A 13282-nucleotide genomic window follows, 5' to 3' on the forward strand; every position below is an offset into this window, starting at 1 on the left:
CATCCCATTTAAGGGCCATCAGAAGAAACTGTCTAACTTAAAAAAGGTTTTGTTATAGAGTGTGCATTGGCTTGAATCTCTTATTGTTCTTTTCCCTACATTCTCATCAGAACTGATGATTAAAGTTCTACCCACTGGTCAGGTCCCCACAATTATCCCATTGTGGGGATGCTCGACTGGTGGCGCCCTGCTATGGCCAGACATCAAGTCATTAGGAAGCTGCAAGGGATGATGAAGGGGGTTATTTTAATTCCCTTTCAGCCCTTCTCAGGAGTGCCTCTTTAGTTCACAGAGCTGTGGGGACTTGCTTTCAAACTAACAAGCAATATTATAAATGGAGGCTGATTATCGTGATTGCAGACAATCTAAAGCACTTGAGGGCCAAGGATTCACACTCCTCAATATGGGCTGTTTTATGTTTATCACCTAAAAATAGAGAGAGTGCAAACAGTAAAGATGATGCAGTGAACATGGAGGGAGGGGAGTCAGATCAAGGATAGCTCAGTGCATGGGAAGAAAGAACAGAAGCGGAAGTGCCGGTTTGGCCATGTTGTGAGGGTACACCATATTCCTACCCATTTTCTTGTTCCGCAGCATAGTGGCCCAGCTCTGTACCAGGAAGGGGCTGGACGGGAGGAGGAGGTAGAGGGACATTAGCCCAAGTGGATCCGTTGTTTTTCTGCGCTTTCGAAGAATTTTTAGTTTTCTTCTTTTTTCCACCTTTCCCACCTAAAATTAACCAACACGTGTATTCAGAGAGGCTGCCTATCCAAAGAAACAGTATATCAAATTATATCAGAATGTACTAATGATTTCAAAACACCAGGATCAGTATGTCAGACATGATAAAAAGCTATAAACAAGGAAATCACGATCTCTGAAAAACGAAACAAAATAAAACATTGTTTCCTTTTTTACGAATTCCACCAATGGCCTTGGGTCTCTCCCAGTGCATTCTCCGCAGACCCGAGTAAGCCACAAAACATGGCCGCTGAATCAAGAGCACATTTATTGATTTATTCACGTCTGCTGCTTCCATGTTTCCATTGTTCGACAAAATAATGGTCCGCAGCAAATTCTTTTAAATGTCAGATTTTACTGCAATTATAATGCTCTTTTACATAATCTCTCTCAGTGGAGAACACAGTGTCTAAGGATGCAGGCTAAATTGTTCCATTAGAATTTATTCAATTTAATTAATCCAGAGGAGTAACATTCTTCTTTCCCAAGTCATGGGTAAAAAAAAAACCAACCAAACAAGCAAAAACATAAATCAAGTGTAGGCTAGAGAGTATCTGTGTATACTTCATCAAGATATATTTCATAGACTTTTTGTCTAGTGAGTAGCACGGCTGATTGTATATATCATGTGAGGAGTTCTCAGCCATATTAAATTTAGCATTTCATAAAATTCCAAAACAAAGGGTATTTCTTGGAAATAGAGTAATTGGGTTTGGTACTATGTACAATACTAATGAATGCATGCATTGACAGGAGCAGAAAATAAGCCAGCAATATATGAATCATATCTGAGGTTACATGGAACTTAGTGAACTGTGGAACCAGGACATCATCTGAGTTGTTATACATCTTATCCTTCTAAAATTAAGTAAATAAAACTTCATCAACAAGGAGAGGGGACAGTGTAGATACAAAGATGACTATTCCTTGAACAAAGAAGCAAAAGATATTTAAGGGTACCTAAGCAGGTTGCATGATTTCTATTTTTTCAATTTTTATTTTATTTCTATTTTTTTTAACGTGAGAAGAGTTGCAAGAGAACAGTGATGACTGGCTTTCCATACTTAATATTTTACATGCAATTGTAATCCTAAAGATAGCTCAAGGAAATAGGAATATCTAATGTCTGTGTGTGGTAATTAAGATGACAACTACTGACGGACCTATGAAGTAATGAATTAGCCCTCAAGTCCAGAAATCAAACTCTTACCCACACAAACTTAGTGTAAAAGGTGACTGCTCTGTTTCCCTGTGGTTACCTTTTCTTCTATCAAGGAATTGGCCCTTTGCATTTCATCTTTATTAAGGGACAAAGTTGTGAGTGTAAGAAATGAGGCTATCTAGTCATGCAGATTTTATGAGGAAACCCATCTATTTCTTTCTTCTATTACTCATCTGAGTTAGCAAAATAAATGATATAGTATAATAATAATAAATTGAAGCCCAGCAACGGATCACTCTATTATACTAGACATTCACACTACTGAAGAGTTCATACCTTCTATGTGCTATGCATGTCTACACTCAAATCCACTAGCACATCACAGTACATGGTATTTCCACTCTCTCCTTGATAGAAACAGAGCAGTCACCTTCTACCCTAAGCTTGTGTGGGTCAGAGCTTAATTTCTGGTCTTGAGGGCTAATTTATTACTTCATAGGTCAGTCAGTCATTGTCATCTTAATTTCCATACACAGACAATAGATACCCTTATTTCCCTGAGCTATCTTTAGGATTACAATTGCATGTAAAATATTAAGTATGGAAAGCCAGTTATCACTGTTCTCTTCCAACTCTTCTGTCATATAAAAATATATACATATATTTCAATTTCTAGCCACCTGAACAGTCCTCTCTCCTCCAACTTTTCAGTGAGTATGCCACAAACAGTCTAAGTTTCTAAATAAAGCAAAACATTGACTGCTGAATAGATCTGTATTTTTCCTTTCTAAAACGATTCTTTGAATGCTTAGACCTCCCACATCATCAACAAAGACCAAGTACTACATCGTTTTTGAAAAAAAAATAACCGAATTGAAATTTAATATTTTGAAAGGAATAGCTTGAGCAATCCATGTTTCCTTGCCACCCCACTAGCGGTGCTTTCTCCTTGCCCTTTGTCTGTGCATTAGGAGCATCTTCATGAATCCCCATAGCCCTTTTGAATGGACACCAAGAGAACTGAGTGATGAAAGTCCGGGAGACTTTTACATGTTCATGATAACAGTGCGATGCTACTGTTCTCCTCTGATGCTCCAGAGTCGACTCTCACATCCACATCATCAGAGAGAAATCTGCATTCACCACACACCAGCCAGCTGTTGTGCAGTGTCTCACACTAAAACTAACGCAACTTTCTCAGTCCTTTTGCAAGACCATGATGAAATTCTTACTAAAATTCAGGAAAGCAATTCTTCACCCAGTATAGGAAACAACAGGCTTGAAAATGTGGTTTGGAAACAGTGGATTCGTAGAGGCAATTTCTGACTTGATCTAGTAGTTAAATCCTGTTTCTGAGATCTGAATGTTTGGTGAAAGGAGCTACCACTTGCTATTGCAATCTGCAATTTAAAGTTCAGCCGTTCTAAACGAGCTGATGTTTACATGTTTCTGATGCTTTGACAAAATATTTGACCCATCTTCAAGTAAAAATGTAAGTATAAAGTTGTTTTATAGATAACAAATGAATTCTATAAAAAACTATAAAAACAATTTATTTTAAAATTAAATGCACGAGGTAGGGGCTGTGAATAGTCAAACAATTGCCGACAGTGCATGAGGTCATGATTTTGATCTCATAACTAACACAAAATATATTGTATATATAATTATAATATATTACATTGAATGTATACCTATTTCAAAAGTTGGTACATTAAAAGAAGATTCAGTTGTTTTCATATATATAATATATATGTGTGATTATTATTTTAGTGATGTTTTAAAAATGTTTTTTATTTTTAATAAATTGACTTTTAACTGAGGTTTTAGAACTTCTAAAAGGAATATACTGCAATATAGTTTAAAGATTGAAATATATTAACTCAAGTCAGAAGTGAAAGTTTTTTTAATCTCTATGAGTTTAAAAACATATTATCAATGTATACAGATAATTTACAAATGCTAAAATATTATACTCAATGCTAGCCATACAGTAGTTTAATCTTACCCCCTTATGAAGCAGAACAGTCATAGTAAACTCCATTGGGGTTTAAACTGAACAGTATATTAAAGAAGGGATAGTCATTTAAATCTCAGCTCCTTAATCTTCTATCTCTAAGTAATTTTGCATTCAAATGTAGATAAAGTATTTATTATAACTCCTAGATCTATACATAAATGTCATCTGGGATATTGCTGGGCTCAAAAAGCAGGAAGCACTGCTGTGATCATGTTCTGCTTAGAACTACTTAAAAAGTAACATTTAAAACCTGGTGGCAATTGATCTATACCATGTGATTGCTGGCTTGCATGTCTCTAGACTCTATGGCTTATGGTATCCAGCCTTCTTTATATATATCCTTTGATAGTTCCGTATATTTTACTGAAGTAAAAGGCAAGCTTCAGGAAAATGACTTTTTAATTATACAGAACAATTGTGGGAATAATTATACACAAATGACAGAACAAATGACATATAAGGTCATTCCCAAAGTTCTCCTATGTTATTCAGCCTCTTTAAATTCATAACAGATGTTTAATTTTTTTTGTATTCTATAATGTATCTAATCCTACCAATAAGCAAAAAGAGCAATGCCTCATTTTGGAGGGAAAAGAGGGCATTAACATTTGAGGCTAAGAGGATTCTATCTCCTGAGGAAATGTAATTTAGTAAATGTAATCCCAGTGGTGTTGAAAGTTAACTCTTTATGGTCTTGAAATCTCTACCAATCACCAACACACTGTAATCTCTTACTACCTATACTTCTTTTAAAGAATCCGTATAAATGGCATATCACTCATCTGAAGAGATAAAACCAGTTGTGTGACATGATGAATTCGAAATGGACAGCTGATACCGGCAGGCACAAGGTGTGAATATACTGGCAAGGGAAAGTTTGTCTACCACAATGTCTTCATGTTTGAGGCAAGATTAGTCATGGTAGAACATTGTCAATGGTGCATATTAGGGTAGATATGCATTCACTCTAACAAATTACATTTACAGCTGTGTGCTCTATTATGCCCGCAGCATAGTTAGTTAAGCTCAATTCTTTCAAGCACATGTTGAAATTTATAATATAAAATTATGCAGTCACATAAAATATTATATGTATGGCTTTTAGATTAATATTAATAAGTATCCATATTTATTGTTGATACTTATCACTGTATCATGTGATTTGAAAGAAAATAAGCCTCTCATGTGATACTTTAAAAAAAAAGTATACAAAACCGTGATGATGCATTGCCCAAACATTAGTATAACAATGCTCTAAAATATTGTCATTTCTATCATGTATTTTCTAAAATCGATCATCTAGAAGTAAATACCTGTATAATCTTTATACTAAAAAAGTTTTCTTGACTTATAAATACAGCTCATGTCAGACAAAATGTGTCTGTTCTTCATTGAGCAGACTTGAGGAAGTTGGGTCTATTTTTTTCATGTGCATCCCTGTACAGTTAACAAAAGAGTGACAGCAATATTCTCCCTCCTCCTCCTCCTCCTCCTCCTCCTCCTCCTCCTCCTCCTCCTCCTCCTCCTCCTCCTCCCCCCAACCTAAGTATAACTTCATTGCCATCAAAGACTGCCATTTGCTTCATAAATGCCTGGTACTGGGTTGTGATTCAGTATTTCTTCAATGCTAGCTAGGAACACAGGTCATATGCTCTTGACAAACAAATATTTCTCCTTACTGTGATCAAACCAACCTGAGAGACTGCCACTCCTTTCTGAGCTGTTGTGAGAGCTGGTGGTGCTGAAATCCTGTGACTGGTTGTGTGGCATTCTATTAGACAATCCCTCAGCCAATCGGTAGTCAGGGATGTAAAGTAAGGCTAAGGGTTAAAGGGCAGAGGTCATAGTGGCATCATGTGATTAGTTCACAGCACAAGCCCATGCAGAACATGCAGTTAGCAACTCAGAAGCAGATGTTGTGGGATAGCAGAAGAATGTTTGGTCTGTCCTTTCCTAATGGAAGTAGAGATGGAGTTCTGGTTATATTGGGTAAAAAATGCTAAAAGAATGAAACCATCGGTGTTGGTGTGTGATGGTGGATTCAGCAGTGGTGGGTTCAGTGGGAGTGATCACTTAAAGGTGCTGGATACATACATGCCATTATTTTACTTTAGGTAGTAAGCCTGTAATGGATCACTAAACTGGACACTAAACGATAAACACAAATTTCTATCTCATGCATAAATGGTGTGAAAAATAATTTCTCAAGACAGGAGGAGTGACTCACCGTTGTTCCCCTTGTTCTGATCAGGTAGGGAATAACCAAATCCCATGAGGTCTGTCTTCTGTTGAACTGAGCTTTTCCACTGTGGATCAGGAAGATCAACTGCCAGTTCGTGGATGCTGTTTGAATGCAGGATTTGCGTAGTGGCATATGGGGTGGCCTGTGTTATTTGGCTGGAACTGTTGTAAGTGGTTTTGGTAGTGAAGTCAATGCTGCTATAAATGGCTCCATCGGAGAGCATGGTCGCTGTTTTATCCCCTTGGCCTGGCACCGGAGGCAGCACATCTGCGTGGAACATAGGGAAATGAAACTATTTAATGATGCACAGGAACCCAAAACTATCAGGACTGAAGATGAAAAATAAATGTGTCACCCTGCCCGTCTGCATTGCAGCAGAGATGGGCTTCATGAGCCAATGAAGGGGAGATGATATACAACCATTGTTAGACGATCAACCCCAGTGACAGGCAGGCTCGACACACGCCCTTCATGTCTCACTGCTTACTACGTCCCTTCCTGATTTTCTTTGAGCACGAACTGGAAATCAGAGATGTTTCACAACTGAAAAACATACTCTGTTATTCGCTTGGTTTTAAAAGCAAAGAAACTGCTAGTATTTTACAGAAGATTGGCTAAAAGCAAATGTACAAATTAGAGATGAAATACTTTCTTTCCACCTAAGTGTAAAAGACACAAAACACAACCGTGGTACAGTTACAATAACAATGGTCCAGAATTACACTTCCCTCACTATGCAATAGCATTTCTCCTGAAGTTTTAACTTGTAATTTATCTTGCTTGATTTCACAGTGTTTAAAATGGAGAATAACTGGTAGAAAATTAACTTCTTTTTTCGTGAACAACAGAGGAAAAATTTCAGGAATAAGTCCTTTTCACAACACAGAGGACATAACTTTAAGGGGAAAAAAAAGTAATCTTGGCGATCAGAGGGTTTAATTTATGCTACCAGCTTTGAGAGTCAGAGAATTGTATTTTCACATTGTACAACAACAAAAGTAAAATTAAACTTTAGAGATTGCAATAAATATCAGTCAGCTCATTTTTCACTTGGGGGCATGGACTGTCTTTATGTGATGGTTTATAATTCAGATCTGCCACCTCTCTCCTGAGTTTGTTTTCTTCTTTCAAAAAATTAGGGAATTGCTGAATTGGCTAACACTGGTTTTAGTTGTTTAGAATTAATATCAGTCTGATTATAGTGTCCCCTGATAACACACACTTTACAAACCTTACACTCTAACTTGATGACCTCACACCAATTGGTTTGTTCTTTCTACAAAAAGTTTCAAGTCTTAAAAGTCAGACTTGATGATTCTCAATGGTTCATGAAATAAAGGTTCATATATAATTATTTTTGCTTTCGTAACTTACTATAGTTACAGAATTTGTCTTTATAACAGAGAAATTACAATCTATTTTGACACACACACAAAACCTTGAGTTTAGAAAGGTTCGAGGTTAGAACTCCAATATGTTTACAATGAATTTACTTTACCAAAGTAAAGATCTTAAATGAAGACAAGTGTGCTCATTAATTATAGTCAACATTATAACATTTCTCTGCATTTTATAAGCAAGTAAAATTTATTTTTCAGATTTTAGAACTATATACTTCCTTATCCTTCAGTTTTTAGCTTTAAGCTAATTAATATTACTATTCTTTTACTCTTAGAAATCTTCAGGTTTGGTAATATAAGTGGAACTATTTGGATCAATGACTTTTCAGACTTATTCTGCTTTCTCAATACTGCCATCCATTTATGAGCCTCAGCTGTAGACTGTCTCACTCACATGAGCCAAGTCTCCGATATCTTAATCCTGAATATCTCTAATGTTTTAGACTTAGATTATGGGACAGTTTATTTGTGGACTCTTGAAACATTGTTTTGTGTCCAAATGATTAAAAAAGGAAAACAGCTAATAAAATAACATAACTGTATGTAACATTATTCTGTAACCACATCGACTTTGGACATAGGACCTCTCTCTCTCTCTCTCTCTGATAGGTTAAATTATAGTTAACCTACAAGTAAAAGTGCATCTATACTGACTTTTTTTGGAGCTGCATCCTCTCTTCAAATATTATTTGATCACAATCATATTTTTAATAATAAGTAAAATAATATCCTAATTTTAAAGTATTGGATTATTACTCATGAATATTTGTATGTGGAAGTGAGTCTGATGCTATCAGATGGTTTGGAACTGTATGCCAGTCTTTCTCCTAACAGGCTGCATCTGAATGGACATCACTATAGTGACTTAGAACTTGCCCTTTTGATACAAATTGGAAAAGATGAAGTCAAAATATCACTTTTTGCAGATGATATGATAGTATATATAAGTGACCCTAAAAATTCCACCAGAGAACTCCTAAACCTGATAAACAGCTTCCGTGAAGTAGATGGATATAAAATTAACTCAAACAAATCAATGGCCTTTCTCTACACAAAGAATAAACAGGCCGAGAAAGAAATTAGGGAAACAACACCCTTCTCAATAGTCACAAATAATATAAAATATCTTGGCGTGACTCTAACTAAGGAAGTGAAAGATCTGTATAATAAAAACTTCAAGTCTCTGAAGAAAGAAATTATAGAAGATCTCAGAAGATGGAAAGATCTCCCATGCTCATGGATTGGCAGGATCAACATTGTAAAAATGGCTATCTTGACAAAAGCAATCTACAGATTCAATGCAATCCCCATCAAAATTCAAACTCAATTCTTCAACGAATTAGAAAGTGCAATCTGCAAATTCATCTGGAATAACAAAAAACCTAGGATAGCAAAAACTCTTCTCAAGGATAAAAGAACCTCTGGTGGAATCACCATGCCAGACCTAAAGCTTTACTACAGAGCAATTGTGATAAAAACTGCATGGTACTGGTATAGTGACAGACAAATAGACCAATGGAATAGAATTGAAGACCCAGAAATGAACCCACACACCTATGGTCACTTGATCTTCAACAAGGGAGCTAAAAACATCCAGTGGAAGAAAGACAGCATTTTCAACAAATGGTGCTGGCACAACTGGTTGTTAACATGTAGAAGAATGCGAATCGATCCATTCCTATCTCCTTGTACTAAGGTCAAGTCTAAGTGGATCAAGGAACTTCACATAAAACCAGAGACACTGAAACTTATAGAGGAGAAAGTGGGGAAAAGCCTTGAAGATATGGGCACAGGGGGAAAATTCTTGAATAGAACAGCAATGGCTTGTGCTGTAAGATCGAGAATTGACAAGTGGAACCTCATGAAACTGCAAAGCTTCTGCAAGGCAAAAGACACCATCAATAAGACAAAAAAACCACCAACAGATTGGGAAAGGATCTTTACCTATCCTATATCAGATAAGGGACTAATATCCAATATATATAAAGAACTCAAGAAGGTGGACTCCAGAAAGTCAAATAACCCCATTAAAAAATGGGGCTCAGAACTGAACAAAGAATTCTCACCTGCGGAATACCGAATGGCAGAGAAGCACCTGAAAAAATGTTCAACATCCTTAATCATCAGGGAAATGCAAATCAAAACAACCCTGAGATTCCACCTCACACCAGTCAGAATGGCTAAGATCAAAAATTCAGGTGACAGCAGATGCTGGCGAGGATGTGGAGAAAGAGGAACACTCCTCCATTGTTGGTGGGATTGCAAGCTTGTACAACCACTCTGGAAATCAGTCTGGCGGTTCCTCAGAAAATTGGACATAGTACTACCGGAGGATCCAGCAATACCTCTCCTGGGCATATATCCAGAAGATGTCCCAACCGGTAAGAAGGACACATGCTCCACTATGTTCATAGCAGCCCTATTTATAATAGCCAGAAGCTGGAAAGAACCCAGATGTCCCTCAACAGAGGAATGGATACAGAAATTATGGTACATTTACACAATGGAGTACTACTCAGCTATTAAAAAGAATGAATTTATGAAATTCCTAGCCAAATGGATGGACCTGGAGGGCATCATCTTGAGTGAGGTAACACAATCACAAAGGAACTCACACAATATGTATTCACTGATAAGTGGATATTAGCCCAAAACTTAGGATACCCAAGATATAAGATACAATTTGCTAAACGCATGAAACTCAAGAAGAATGAAGACCAAAATGTGGACACTGTGCCCCTTCTTAGAATTGGGAACAAAACACCCATGGAAGGAGTTACAGAGACAAAGTTTGGAGCTGTGATGAAAGGATGGACCATCTAGAGACTGTCGTATCCAGGGATTCATCCCATAATCAGCTTCTAAACGCGGACACCATTGCATACACTAGCAAGATTTTGCTGAAAGGACCCAAATATAGCTGTCTCTTGTGAGACTATGCAGGGGCCTAGCAAACACAGGAGTGGATGCTCACAGTCAGCTATTGGATGTATCACAGGGCTCCCAATGGAGAAGCTAGAGAAAGTACCCAAGAAGCTAAAGGGATCTGCAACCCTATAGTTGGAACAACAATATGAACTAACCAGTACCCCGGAGCTCTTGTCTCTAGCTGCATATGTATCTAAAGATGGCCTAGTCGGCCATCAATGGAAAGAGAGGTCCATTGGACTTGCAAACTTTATATGCCCCAATATAGGGGAATGCCAGGGCCAAAAGAATGGGAATGGGTGGGTAGGGAAGTGGGGGGCGCTATGGGGGACTTTTGGGATAGCATTGGAAATGTAATTGAGGAAAATATGTAATAAAAAATATTAAAAATTAAAAAAAAATAACTTGCCCTTTTTTGATTTCTCCCAGTTTCCAAGAACTCCTCCTTAATGCCTGGTACTGCAAGGCTCTTGTTGATAAAGTGTTTTGAAGTCTGTGAAATTAAAGAACTATTGCCCTGCAGTTTGCATTTATAATGCAGCATAGAACACCTTCGTTGTACTTTTATTTATACATTTATATAGATTTTTGCCTCATCATTTGTGTAAACAAACCCCTTCTTCCTTGAGTCTTTAGTTACTTGTAGAAATATTCCCTTGGGTTTTATGACTTTGTATTCATTATTCCCCATCCAGGGGGTAGGAAGTGAGACAACACTTGTTAATGAAATGGTCAAGGAAACTTGCAATTTTGTCTTGATAAAAGACAGAAGTATTTGAATTATACTCTCCTTTATATTTAAATATATATTAGAATCCCAATATTAAGGAGAAATGTTAGTGTCTCTCGTAATTCTTGTATATGCCTATGATTATATAGACCTATATCCCATGTAATAGTCAACTTGGAGAAAAAGGCATAGTGTAGATGTTGCGATGTATCTCCTCTCAAATTAGCCCTGGCAATGAAAACACGACACAATTAATATGAATACATGCTGTGCGCCTAGATTGGGCAGATCTACTGCTACACTACCATCTTCCCCATCTATGAGACCCCTTAGAACTTGAGGTTTCTCCAAGCCATGTGCTTCTGCTCTGCTTTTCTTCTTCCTCCTTCTCCTCTCTGTCCTCTCCCTCTTCCAATTTTCTCTTCTCTCTCCCACCTTCTGCTCCACCTTCACTTTTTATCTGCCCAATCATCAGCTCTCCTTTGTTTTACAAATTAAGGTGGGAAGCAGGTTTACAGGAAATCCCTGAGTGCTGACTCATTCCTTGTTCATAGTCATTCACAGGAGAACAGGATTAATATCAAATATAATTAGCCCCAGGGCTATCCACAACAGGTAGATAAAATATTCAAAGCTTTAAAATTAGATCTTACCTGTTTTTACCATCCACATATAAACTTATTATTTTGAACAGATTTGATTTCTTATCACTTAAACTATAAATATTATAATCTATTTTATAACTTTGTAAAAGACTAATTATTAAGCATGAAAAATATCACATGTTCGTTTTCCTACATAAGTAGTAAATACTTAAAAATACTACCACCCTGAAAAGAAAACAGAAAAACCTACCAATTATTTTTTATTGACCCCATTGTGCACCTCTGAAACATTTAACTTTTCAAAAATGAGATGGTAATAAGAAAAAATGCACAAATTTGCATGTATACAATTTGGTTAAATTGGAAAAAGATATCTAAAAGTTTATGTAGCTTACCTAACAAGCTCAGAATATTCGTTATGTGTGTATTTATTGAACATAGAATGTTGTGGTGCTTGGATACAAACACAAGCAAAAAAGGGAGCTATGCTTGGATGGGTATTAGAAACTGAATAATTTTTACAACAATAATTTTTGTGGAACAGCAGAGAGGACATAGTGGGGAGAAGATTTTTGGATGTGTTTAGGTACAGATATTTCTCATGTAGTTTACACAGAGTTCAAAGCTGACCAGCCAATCATACAGCTTCCTTTCCATTGTCAATTGTAACCTGCTGGTGCCTATTATCATGCTGATCACATTCTATGCTTTATGCCACATCCTTCCTATATTGATTGCACTAAACAGAGATGTAGCAAACGTCTAGACGTCTATACCCATCCATTCAATTCTCCTTGTAGTTATTTTACATCCCTCTATTTGAAGAAGACATATTTTGGGGAAAATAGCAGGTATTTACATTATAACATTTTTACAGTAAAATTAAACCCATAGAGATAATGGTAGTATGCAGACTTATTAGCACCTCCCAATAGCAGGAAGTGTCAGCAGCTACTCAGTGCAATCACCCCTTTCATTTGTAATATCACTCTACCACAGATCTTTAGAAGTCTCATTCTGAGCAAGTCTTATTCACTTAGCTATCTACTCTTCATAGATACTGTATGTGACAGGAATCATATCAAGCATATTCTCCATGAAGAGATACTTGATAAAGCATACTGACTAGGACGAAGTAAGCAAAACATGTAGAAAAACACGGAAATTCCTAGTTTCATGGTTTAGTGATGATGTGCTAATATTTGAAAAGTGAAAGCTCGGACAATATTTTTCTTCTCAGTTATTAATGATTTCCTTAAGACCTTAATCTTACTTAAATTAATATACAACTAAGTAGACAAGTTGTCTACTTAAGTAGTTGGCAAATTATATTACTGTGGCTATATGTCTTTATTGCATTAATCACAAAATAAGATACTCCTTAAAATAAAATTTAATTATATAATTGTGTGTGTGTGTGTGTGCATGTGTAAGCATCTGTGAGTGCAGGTGTG

At 36.6% G+C, this 13282-nt stretch overlaps 1 protein-coding gene across 12 annotated transcripts in view; it reads right to left on the reverse strand.

The window, feature by feature from the left end:
* Robo2 (roundabout guidance receptor 2) overlaps window positions 1-13282 on the reverse strand; it is a 1540028-nt gene that overhangs the window by 39199 nt on the left and 1487547 nt on the right. For 8 of the 12 annotated variants that reach the window (XM_085832480.1, XM_085832479.1, XM_029470224.2 and 5 more), the window contains 3 exons: window positions 6151-6432; window positions 5618-5743; window positions 576-729 (listed from right to left, as the gene is read on the reverse strand). In XM_085832480.1, coding sequence (XP_085688606.1) covers window positions 576-729; window positions 5618-5743; window positions 6151-6432 — 562 coding nt within the window. The remainder of the gene's footprint in view (window positions 1-575; window positions 730-5617; window positions 5744-6150; window positions 6433-13282) is intronic. The other 4 variants (XM_085832483.1, XM_029470227.2, XM_085832486.1 and 1 more) reach the window with 1 other exon arrangement.

The sequence above is a fragment of the Mus caroli genome, unplaced genomic scaffold (assembly GCF_978045245.1).
Source record: "Mus caroli unplaced genomic scaffold, Mus_caroli_1 scaffold_17, whole genome shotgun sequence".
NCBI lineage: Eukaryota > Metazoa > Chordata > Mammalia > Rodentia > Muridae > Mus > Mus caroli.